The sequence below is a fragment of the Falco naumanni genome, chromosome 19 (genome assembly GCF_017639655.2).
Source record: "Falco naumanni isolate bFalNau1 chromosome 19, bFalNau1.pat, whole genome shotgun sequence".
NCBI lineage: Eukaryota > Metazoa > Chordata > Aves > Falconiformes > Falconidae > Falco > Falco naumanni.
In genome coordinates, this window is record NC_054072.1 from 1,211,327 (window position 1) to 1,221,349 (window position 10,023).

Here is a 10,023-nt window from a genome sequence, read left to right on the forward strand (position 1 = left end):
CACCCTCCCCAGCGCCCAGCCCCGGCACGGCCGCCGGCTGGATTGGCTGTGGTGGCCAAACGTTGCCTTTTTAGGCTGCACGGCTGCTGCCGCGCCGGCCCAGCTCCAACTGGCCGTGCCAAGGTGCCGAGGGCCGCGTTGGGTACCCGGTGCCTTGGGCTGGGCCGAGGATGGAGGAGCCCCCTGAGCTGGTGCCGCAGTGAGGTCGCAGGGGGATGCCCCGTGGGTTGCTCTGGGTGGCTTTGGCACGGTCCCCACTACCTCAGGGTGGGATGGGGTCCTGCCACCAGCTCCGCTCCCTCCCCCCAGGACTCTCCCGGCACATTCAACCTCAGATATATTTATTTTTTTCCCCCCTCAACTCTCCGCTGGGTTTGGGGTTAATTTTTTTTTTTTTTTTTTTTTTTTTTTTGCATCATGTCATATATGGCAACCTTTTGCCTCGGTGACCTCATGTTTGGCATCGGACCAAGGGAACAGGGTTGGGATGGGAAGGCAGCGGCTGGTCCCCAGGGCTGTGCGGTGGGCACACCGGCAAGTGCACAGCCAGGGGACAAATCCGGGTTTTCCCAGAAAAAAGGGGACAAATGGGACAGAGCCACCCAGGGGGGATGTTGGTGGAGCTGCTAGCAGGCTGGGGAGGCACCAGGTCGCTGTCCTGCCCTGTGGGGTGACAGCCCAGGGTCTGCTCCATCCCTCCGGGGCCATGGGGGGACACCAGGACGCGAGTCCATTCCGGTGGTGGTGGGACCCTGCAGCCCCCGGTCATTGGTGCTGCACCGGTGCTGTGGTGCCCCTGCCCGGAGCCCGGCTTGGCACCCGGTAAAGCAAAGCAGGAGGCAGCCCGGGCACCCTGTGCCTCAGTTTCCCCATCTGCAGCCTGAGCCCCTGTAGCCCCGGGGGGTGGCTCTGGGTCATCTCCCCTGCCCAGCTCCTTGTGGGGGGTCCCCAACGTGGGACCGTTGCCCTTAAGAAGGCAGCTGGGGGGTTGCAGCTGCTGGTTGGCCCCTGCGAGGGCCACGGGCCCCTCGGGCTCCACTGGCTTTGCACAGGGCTGGGGGTGGCTCTGCCCCCCCCGTGCCACGATCAGGCGTGAGGGGCAGGGACAGCACCCCTGTTGTGCCTGGGGGGGGGGTCTGGGCTCATCCAGCCTCCAACACCCCCTGGGGGAGGGGGTGAGAGCTGGGTGCCCCCATGATGCAGGGCTGGGATTCAGGCATCCTGCTCCAGCTGAGCATCTGGGAGGTGAGGGGCTTTGGGGGACCAAAAGCCCAACATGGGGGGCAGAGAGAGAAACCCCCCTGGGAGAGAGACCCCAACGGTGCCGAATGCCGGGGATACGGGGGAGCTGAGGCTGGGAGGGAGCGATGCGCCAACCTGGTGCGTTTCCAGCATCTCGGAGATGTCAAACTCCCGTCCGGGCCGCGGGGTGTCCCCCCCAGCAGAGCCCTGACCCCCACCACCGCTCGGGTGGGGTTTCTCCACGCTCTCCCCGGGAACCGGAGCTGCTTCCACCCCCTTTTTGCCGAGAGTGTCGCTTATAAGGATTTGTGTCTCACTTGTTTATCGGAGCGGAGCATAAAAGGAACAGACTCCCAAATTGGCTCTTGCCTCCCAAGCATCCCCACATACATTTTTCTTACAATAATTAACCGTGCTGGGTCCTACCATCGGTCCAAGGTCAATTTAATGAAATAAAACACCTTATATGGCCATATGGCTAACACACCATCACTTAGCCTATTTAGGGTCTTTGTTTAGAGAGGATCCGCCTCTGAGGTTTCACGGGCTCCTGGTATTTATACCAAAGGCGCCCTGGGACTCGGTCCCAGAGGAAAGGAGCTCTCGCCTCTGCGGTGAGTACTGCCCAGCCCTGCCTCCCCTCTGGCTTGCAGGACAGCGGGAAGAAAAAAAAAACCACCCCGGGGGGGTTCAGGGTGCCCCAGCATTTATGGGGTGGCCCCGACTGGGTTTGTGCAGACGGGGTGCAGTGGCCACCCCAGCGCATCCCCCCAGCCAGGGGCTTCCACGGAGGCAACGAGAGCTGGGCTGCGGCCAAAGCGGGTCGTGCTCTTCCAGAAATCCCCAAGATTTTGGGGATTTTTTCTTTTCTTTTTGGGCTCCTGCGAGGTTTTTGCCTGCTTCCCTCTGGATTCAGGAGCGCATCTGCTGGTGGAGAGTGGCACCCTCTGGGAAGGGTGATTTTTTGCCCCATTTTTGGGAAAGGATGCGAGGGCAGAGCAGCAAGGAGCTGCTGAGACCGAACTGGACGAGAGGCCATCGCCTGCCCTCCCCCCACCCGCTCGGGAGCACCGGCCTGGCAACGCCGGAGCTGAGCGCGGGCACCAGGGCTGAGCGCGGGCACCAGGCTTTGGCTCCCGTTCGGGCACCGGCTGGCGACGGATGGAGCAGCAGCATTGCACGGAGCAGCATCTGTGGGGGATGAGCATCACCTGCTCCCAGCACCGCCACACCGGGGTCCCAGCTGGCAGCCACCCCCCCCCCCCCAAGGATTTTGCGGGGCTGTGCGTCCCCAAGGACTCCAAACCCTTCCGACACCCAAAGCCGCACATGGTGGCACGGCGTCACCCCCTCCTCACCCTCCCTTTAACGCTGCTTTTCCCCCCTTGCCCCAGCTCTTCCCCCAGGTCCCCCTGACCACCAGCCACCGGCCCCACCATGTGCGAGGAGGAGACCACCGCCCTGGTCTGCGACAACGGCTCCGGCCTCTGCAAAGCCGGCTTTGCCGGTGACGATGCCCCCCGCGCCGTCTTCCCCTCCATCGTGGGGCGGCCCCGGCACCAGGTGGGTACCCAGAGGCAGCCCCCAGCCACCCCCTGTTAATTATGCCCTGCGTTAATTAGCAAAATGAGGCTAATGAGGCTGCCTCTCGCGGCGTTAGGGTGTCATGGTAGGCATGGGGCAGAAAGACAGCTACGTGGGCGACGAGGCACAGAGCAAGAGGGGCATCCTCACGCTCAAGTACCCCATCGAGCACGGCATCATCACCAACTGGGATGACATGGAGAAGGTGAGACCCCCAGGGCCGGGATGGGGAGTGGGTGCTGGCCCCAGTTTGGGGTAAGACCCCAATTCTCCATCGCCCGCCTTAGATCTGGCACCACTCCTTCTACAACGAGCTGCGCGTGGCCCCCGAGGAGCACCCCACGCTGCTCACCGAGGCGCCCCTCAACCCCAAGGCCAACCGGGAGAAGATGACCCAGGTAAGGCGCCGTGGGACCCCTGGTGATGGGGACGGACCCTCCGAAACCGCAGGGGTCTGGGGGCGTTGGGGGTTTAGCTGGATGGAGCTGGCTGTCACCAGGGGCTGGTGCGGGATGGAGGAGCGGGCAGTGGTTGAGCTCCTAGCGGTGGGCTCGCCGGCTCACGTGGACCCGCGGGCTGTGCCGTGCAACGCGCTGACGTGTGTGACGCTCTGTGCAATGCCATGACTCACGTTTCCATGTGATGCGCTGACCCACGTGCTCCTCAGCGCAACGCAGCCACCTGCGTGTTGTTCTGCGCCATGTGCTGACCCACGCGCCCGTGCAATGCAACGATCCACTTGTTTTTCCATGCAATGCAACAATCCGTGTGTTTTTCCATGCAATGCAACAATCCGCGTGTTTTTCCATGCAATGCAACAATCCGTGTGTTTTTCCATGCAATGCAACAATCCACGTGTTTTTCCATGCAATGCAACAATCCGCGTGTTTTTCCATGCAATGCAACAATCCGTGTGTTTTTCCGTGCAATGCGACGATCCGTGTGTTTTTCCGTGCGATGCGACGATCTGTGTGTTTTTCCGTGCAATGCAACAATCCGCATATTTTTCCGTGCAATGCAACGATCCGCGTATTTTTCCATGCAATCTGTTGACCCTGTCTCTGCGGGAAGGCACAGCCCCCGTGGGTCAGGGTGGGATGTGCTGGGGACCTCTGTGGTCCCCCCTAACCCGCTGGCTCCTTCACCATCCCAGATCATGTTTGAAACCTTCAACGTCCCCGCCATGTACGTCGCCATCCAAGCCGTCCTCTCCCTCTACGCCTCTGGTCGCACCACAGGTGAGCAGTAGGACACGCAGCATCCCGGTGACCACGGGTGATGGGGAAGGGACCAAGCCCCCTCCCTCACCTTCTTCCCGCTTCCCAGGCATCGTCCTCGACTCCGGGGACGGTGTCACCCACAACGTGCCCATCTACGAGGGCTACGCTCTGCCCCACGCCATCATGCGTCTTGACTTGGCCGGCCGCGACCTCACTGACTACCTCATGAAGATCCTCACCGAGAGGGGCTACTCCTTCGTCACCACCGGTACGGGGCCAGGAGGGGGGTACGGGGTGATGGGCGACCCCGTGGTGCCGCCGTGGCACCAGCTTAAGCCCATTTGCCATTGTCTTCCGCAGCCGAGCGGGAAATCGTGCGCGATATCAAGGAGAAGCTCTGCTACGTGGCCCTCGACTTCGAGAACGAGATGGCCACAGCCGCCTCCTCCTCCTCGCTGGAGAAGAGCTACGAGCTCCCCGACGGGCAGGTCATCACCATCGGGAACGAGCGGTTCCGCTGCCCCGAGACCCTCTTCCAACCTTCCTTCATCGGTGAGCCCACCCCAAACTGCCCTGGCTGCCCCCTCGGTGGTTGCCCCCCATCCCCACCACCCCACCAGCGGACAACCAGCTCCCATGGGTGCCTCGCTGAGGTGTCTCAGGGCTCTCCCAAGCCCTTCGCACCCCGAACGTGGGGAGCAACCCATGGGTGACACCATGGCTCTTTGGCTCTTTTGGGAAGCCCTGAGGAGACATGGGTGGGGGTCAGGGTGCTAACAGCCCCCTTCCACCCCAGGCATGGAATCAGCTGGCATCCATGAGACGACCTACAACTCCATCATGAAGTGTGACATCGACATTCGCAAGGACCTCTACGCCAACAACGTGTTGTCCGGTGGCACCACCATGTACCCCGGCATCGCTGACCGCATGCAGAAGGAAATCACGGCGCTGGCTCCCAGCACCATGAAGATCAAAGTAGGTGTTGGGGTGGGGGTGTCTGGGGGGCGAACCACGGCCACCAACACCCCAAAATCCTCTCCTGGTGGAGATTTGGGGTGGTGGGTCAAGGGGTGCATCCTAACGGCTGGTGTCTCGGCAGATCATCGCCCCGCCGGAGCGCAAGTACTCGGTGTGGATCGGCGGCTCCATCCTGGCGTCGCTCTCCACCTTCCAGCAGATGTGGATCAGCAAACCCGAGTACGACGAGGCCGGACCCTCCATCGTCCACCGAAAATGCTTCTAAGCCCCCTCCCCGCCCCACGGCGGCCCCCCCGCCCCGGCCCGGGTGCTGCGCCCCTCCTCGGTCCCCGCTGCTCCTCCCTGCCACCCACTGCGCATTAAAGCCTTTTCTCCAGGCCCGGCCCCTTTTCTGGGAGATTCTGGGGGGTTGGGGGGGGGGGGGGGGGGGGGGGGGAGGGGCAGGGGGAGGGGGATGAGGGTAATGGGGGGAGGGGTGGGGAAGCCCCAACCTCATGTTGGTGCCCCTGTCATCATGCTGATGCCCTCGATTCTGCCTTGATGCCCCCAACCCCATGTTGATGCCATTTGACCCCATGTTGTGGCCCCCACCCCATGTCGATGCCCTTTGACCTCACGTTGTGGCCCCCAACCCTGTGTTGTTGCCCTTGACCTTATGTTGTTGCCCCCAACCCCATGTCGATGCCCTTTGACCCCATGTTGTGGCCCCCAACTCTGTGTCAATGCCCTTAACCTCATGTTGGTGCCCCCAATGTGATGTTGGTGCCCCCAACCCCATGTCGATGCCCTTTGACCTCACGTTGTGGCCCCCCAACCCTGTGCTGTTGCCCTTGACCCCATGTTGATGCCCCCAACTCCATGTCAATGCCCTTTGACCTCACACTGTGGCCCCCAACCCTGTGTTGTTGCCCTTGACCTTATGTTGTGGCCTCCAACCCCATGTTGATGCCCTTTGACCTCATGTTGTGGCCCCCAACCCTGTGTCAATGCCGTTGACCTCATGTTGGTGCCCCCCAATGTGATGTTGTGGCCCCAACCCCATGCTGATGCCCTTGACCTCATATTTGTGCCCCTGACCCCATGTTCATGCCCCCAATGTCACATTGATGCCCTCAACCCTGTGTTGATGCCCCCAACCCCACGTCTATGCTCCTGACCTCACATTGGTGCCCCCAACCCCATGGTCACACTTCTAACCGTGTGTTGATGCCCTTGACCTCGTCTTGGTCCCCCCCCTAACCTTCTATTGATGCCTCCAACCCCGTGTCAATGCCCTTGACCCCATGTTGGTGACCCCAGCCCTGTGTTGGTGTCCCCCAACCCGATGGTGATGCCTTTGACTCCATGCTGGTGCCCCCCAACCCCATGTTAATGCCCTTGACCCCGGGCTGGTGCCCCTGTGTCATGTCGATGCCCTTGACCCCATGTTGGTGGCCCCAGCCCTGTGTTGGTGCCTCCCAACCCCATGTTGATGCCCTTGACCCCACCCAACCCCATGTTAATGCCCTTGACCCCGGGCTGGTGCCCCCAGTGTCACGTTGATGTCCTTGACCCCACATTGGTGACCCCCAGCCCCGTGCTGGCGCCCCCCCCCCCACGTTACCCCACGGTGGTGCCCCCAGCCCCGTGCTGGCGCCCCCCACCCCATGCTGATGCCCTTGACCCCACGCTGGTGTCCGCAGTGTCACGTCGATGCCCTTGACCCCATGTGAACGCCCTTGACCCCATGTCCGTGCCCCTGATCCCCCGGTGATCCCGCACCCCACGCTGCTGCCCCGCCCCCCCCCCCCCCCCGCCCCCCCACCCCCCCCGCCCCCCCCCCGCCAGCGCTGCCAGGACATGCGGTGGGCGGGGTTACATTTGCATAAATTAACATCCCACCCACCCACCCCGCACCGCGCGTGCTTCCCGCTGCCGCTTCCGCTCCTCCCCCCTCCCCGGCGCTTCCCGCGTGCTGACGTCACGGGGCGTTGGCAGCGCGCGCCGCTCATTACCATTTCGTTAGCATATGACGCGGGAAGGCGGAAGCGTTGGCGGGATGGGGCGGTGCGGGGCCACCCTGCGCCTGGCCCTGGAGGGGAACATCGGTACCGGGGGGGCGGGGCGAAGCGACACGGGGCGGGGGACACACACAATTTGGGGTGCGGGGAGCTGCTTGGGGGGGCAGGAGGATTTGGTGGGTGATGGAGGTGGGGATTTTGGGTGCTGAGGGGGGGTCTGATTTAATTTCTGTAGTTAATTAGTATTGCTGCCTGGCTGGGGGGGGCACCCCAGAAAGCTGTGATGGGGGCGAGGGGGGCACGCCAGAAAACTGCGTTATGGGGTGGAGGGACACCCCAGAAAGGTGCGTTATGGGATAGGGGGTCACCCCAGAAAGCTGCGGTGAGGGGGTGGGGGGCCACAGGGGCTCACCCTGCGCTGCTCCCCGTAGCCGTGGGGAAATCGACGTTCCTGCGGCTGCTGGCTGCCGCCTTCCCCCAGTGGCACTTGGTGACCGAGCCCGTGGCACAGTGGCGCAAGGTGCCAGCCGGCGGCACGGCGGAGGTAACGGCGGGTACCAGCTGCGTCGCGGCATCGTCCGGCACTGCGGTGGTAAGGGGGGACAGCCGCAACCCCCCCAGCTCTTCTTTCGTAGGCGCTCGTGGGCTCCACCAACCTCCTCCAGATGATGTACCAGGACCCAGCCCGCTGGTCCTACACCTTCCAGACCTTCTCCTGCCTCAGCCGGCTGAAGGCGATGCTGGAGCCACCAGCCGAGCACCCCCCTGGGACCCCCCACCCCGTGCAGGTCTTTGAGCGCTCCATCTACAGCGACAGGTACCCGGGACCCCCACGTTCCAATAGGAAAGATGTGGGATAAAGGGATTAAATGGGATAACGAGCATCCACACCACCCGTGTCATGGCACCTGGGGCAAGCAGAGCCGCCCCCCCCCCCCCCCCCCCCCCAGTGAAGCCCGGAGTGATGCTTAATTACAGAAATGAGCTTGTTGGACAATTTGGACCTTCATTATCCCCCAAATAATTTTGGCTGGTGGCTGCCCCATCCCCCACCGTGTCAGGCAGTGGCTTGGAGTCCTTTCAGTGGTGGCAGTGGCAGCTGCCCGGCCCCCAGCGTCGCTTAGCCCCAAATTCAAGATTTCTGACTTAATTGCAATGCCTGTGGTACCTGGTCGGTGCAAAAAAGGTGGAAAAACCCAGCCGTGAAGTCACCTGGGGGGGGGCCGGGGGGCTTGGCAGTGCCGGCTGCCCTGTCCCACCTCTGTCCCTGGCCAGGTACGTCTTCGCCAAGAACCTCTTTGAGGCCGGGCACCTGCAGGCGCTGGAGTGGGCCATTTACCAGGAGTGGCACAGATTCCTGCTGCGGCACCTGACGTCCCCCGCCGCCCTCCACGGCTTCCTCTACCTGCGGGCAACGCCGCAGGTGGGTGCGGGCGAGACCCCCGAGCGCAGCCGGAGGGGGATGCGGCCGGCGCTTGGAGCCGGGCGAGCACCTGGAATTGCCAGAATGTTGGGTTTAACCATAAGCCACTGCCCCTGAGGAGCGGGGCCTGCTTGTGTTCCTGTGGGAATGCCGGCGGGAGTTTGCTGTGGATTCTGGAGTGGATGTTGCGGGGGGAGGGGTGCAGCATCTTCCAGGGATGCTCGATGCCCGGCTGCTCCCCGGGCGATGCTTTGCTGGACACCTCCATCCCGTTAAACTCCCGTCTCCGGTTAACCTGCTGTCTCTCCCGTTAACCTTCCCATCTCCCTGCATCCCGTTAACCTCCCTTCTCTCCCATTAATCTCCCATCTTTCTGCATCCCGTTAACCGTTAACCTCCCGTCTCTCCCATTAACCTCTGTCTCCCCGCATCCCATCAATCTCCCTGCATCCCTTCAACCTATCTCTCCCTGCGTCCCGTTAACCCCTCATCTCTCCCATTACCCCTCTCCCACATCCCGTTACCCCTGGCTCTCCCGTTAACCTCCTGCCTCCCAGACGTGCCTGGAGCGGCTGCGGCGGAGGGCGCGGAGCGAGGAGGGGGGCATCCAGCTGGGATACCTGCAGCAGCTCCATGCCCAGCACGAGCACTGGCTGGTGGATAAGACCACGGAGTAAGTCTAAACCCACCCCCACCGTGCTCCTGGCACCCGGACCAGTGGTGGTTTTGGGGTGACCCCCCTGATTTGGGTGTGTGTGTGTGTATTTAACCCTTCTCTCCCTCCTTTCTTCAGGGTCCACTTTGCCGGTGTGAAGGACGCACCCGTCCTGGTGCTGGATGTGGACAAGGACTTCGAGCACGACGCGGACATGCAGGGCGTCCTCATGGCACAGGTGGGCACAGCCGAGGCGGCACCGCTTGGCAGCATGCCGCTGCCGGCAGCGCGGGCAGAGTGCTGCCTCCCAGCTTCCCCCTCATCTTCGTCTTCCCATGGGGAAAAAAGTTAATTTCCACACCCTTGGTCCAAGTTGGTTTAAAGCTGGGCCATCCCGGTGCCATCCCGGTGCCACACTCAATTGACTTCTCCCTGCAGGTGGAGGCTTTCGTGACAGCGCTGCGAGCTGAAGCTTTCCCGTCGCATCCCGACCCTCTGTGAGCAGCAGCAGCAGCATCCCTGCCCGCCGGTACCCACACCGAGCAGCGGAGGCGGGAGAGGGGCATCGCCCCCCGCCAAAAATCCCGACATAAGGACAAGGGACAAATCCTGGTCTCCCAACTGTCCCCCTCGGCGAGGGGTGTATTTAAGACACTGACAATGTGGGATGGTTTTAAGGCAAATAATGGGAGGCAGAGGCACATCATGAGCTTTGGGGCAGCATGGCGTGCTCCCCGTGGGCTTGGGGGGCCAGGTCACCGCTGCGACCCCCCTCCCCATCTATAGGGATCCTCTATAGATGCTGGAGCCAGGAATACTCCGTAATGTGGATTTAACCCCTCAGCTGGTTAAATTCCAACGGAAAATCGTTGTTGCTCATGGTTAAGTTATACCACCACCCCCTATTTTATTATTTTA

General features: G+C 62.3%; 2 protein-coding genes across 5 annotated transcripts; both read left to right on the forward strand.

Annotated features, from left to right (window-relative positions):
• The first annotated feature begins 1,809 nt into the window (after window positions 1-1,809).
• ACTG2 (actin gamma 2, smooth muscle) lies at window positions 1,810-5,405 on the forward strand. The gene is made up of 9 exons (XM_040617943.1): window positions 1,810-1,856; window positions 2,637-2,805; window positions 2,903-3,031; window positions 3,114-3,224; window positions 3,980-4,064; window positions 4,153-4,314; window positions 4,407-4,598; window positions 4,843-5,024; window positions 5,149-5,405. Exons 2-9 carry the CDS (start codon window positions 2,680-2,682, stop codon window positions 5,290-5,292), a joined length of 1,131 nt encoding a protein of 376 aa, XP_040473877.1. The 5' UTR covers window positions 1,810-1,856; window positions 2,637-2,679; the 3' UTR covers window positions 5,293-5,405.
• A 1,637-nt stretch (window positions 5,406-7,042) lies between these two features.
• DGUOK (deoxyguanosine kinase) lies at window positions 7,043-10,017 on the forward strand. 4 transcript variants are annotated; one of them, XM_040618288.1, is made up of 7 exons: window positions 7,043-7,114; window positions 7,459-7,571; window positions 7,663-7,844; window positions 8,303-8,450; window positions 9,008-9,123; window positions 9,244-9,343; window positions 9,544-10,017. In XM_040618288.1, exons 1-7 carry the CDS (start codon window positions 7,066-7,068, stop codon window positions 9,604-9,606), a joined length of 771 nt encoding a protein of 256 aa, XP_040474222.1. In that variant the 5' UTR covers window positions 7,043-7,065; the 3' UTR covers window positions 9,607-10,017. The 4 variants fall into 4 exon arrangements, with proteins under 4 accessions (XP_040474222.1, XP_040474224.1, XP_040474225.1 ...); XM_040618290.1 differs by lacking the exon at window positions 7,459-7,571 and having other exon boundaries at window positions 7,046-7,114; XM_040618291.1 differs by lacking the exon at window positions 7,459-7,571 and having other exon boundaries at window positions 7,065-7,114; window positions 7,649-7,844.
• The last annotated feature ends 6 nt before the right edge of the window (window positions 10,018-10,023 follow it).

What these genes read in the sequence shown, in the direction of transcription:
- ACTG2 (XM_040617943.1), top strand. Translation starts at nt 2,680, where the DNA reads ATGTGCGAGGAGGAGACCACCGCCCTGGTCTGCGACAACGGCTCCGGC. An exon ending in ACTGGGATGACATGGAGAAG is followed by an intron (nt 3,032 to 3,113) that starts GTGAGACCCCCA and finishes CGCCCGCCTTAG; the next exon opens with ATCTGGCACCACTCCTTCTA. An exon ending in CTACTCCTTCGTCACCACCG is followed by an intron (nt 4,315 to 4,406) that starts GTACGGGGCCAG and finishes TGTCTTCCGCAG; the next exon opens with CCGAGCGGGAAATCGTGCGC.
- DGUOK (XM_040618288.1), top strand. Translation starts at nt 7,066, where the DNA reads ATGGGGCGGTGCGGGGCCACCCTGCGCCTGGCCCTGGAGGGGAACATC. An exon ending in GGCCCTGGAGGGGAACATCG is followed by an intron (nt 7,115 to 7,458) that starts GTACCGGGGGGG and finishes TGCTCCCCGTAG; the next exon opens with CCGTGGGGAAATCGACGTTC. An exon ending in CAGCCGGCGGCACGGCGGAG is followed by an intron (nt 7,572 to 7,662) that starts GTAACGGCGGGT and finishes CTTCTTTCGTAG; the next exon opens with GCGCTCGTGGGCTCCACCAA.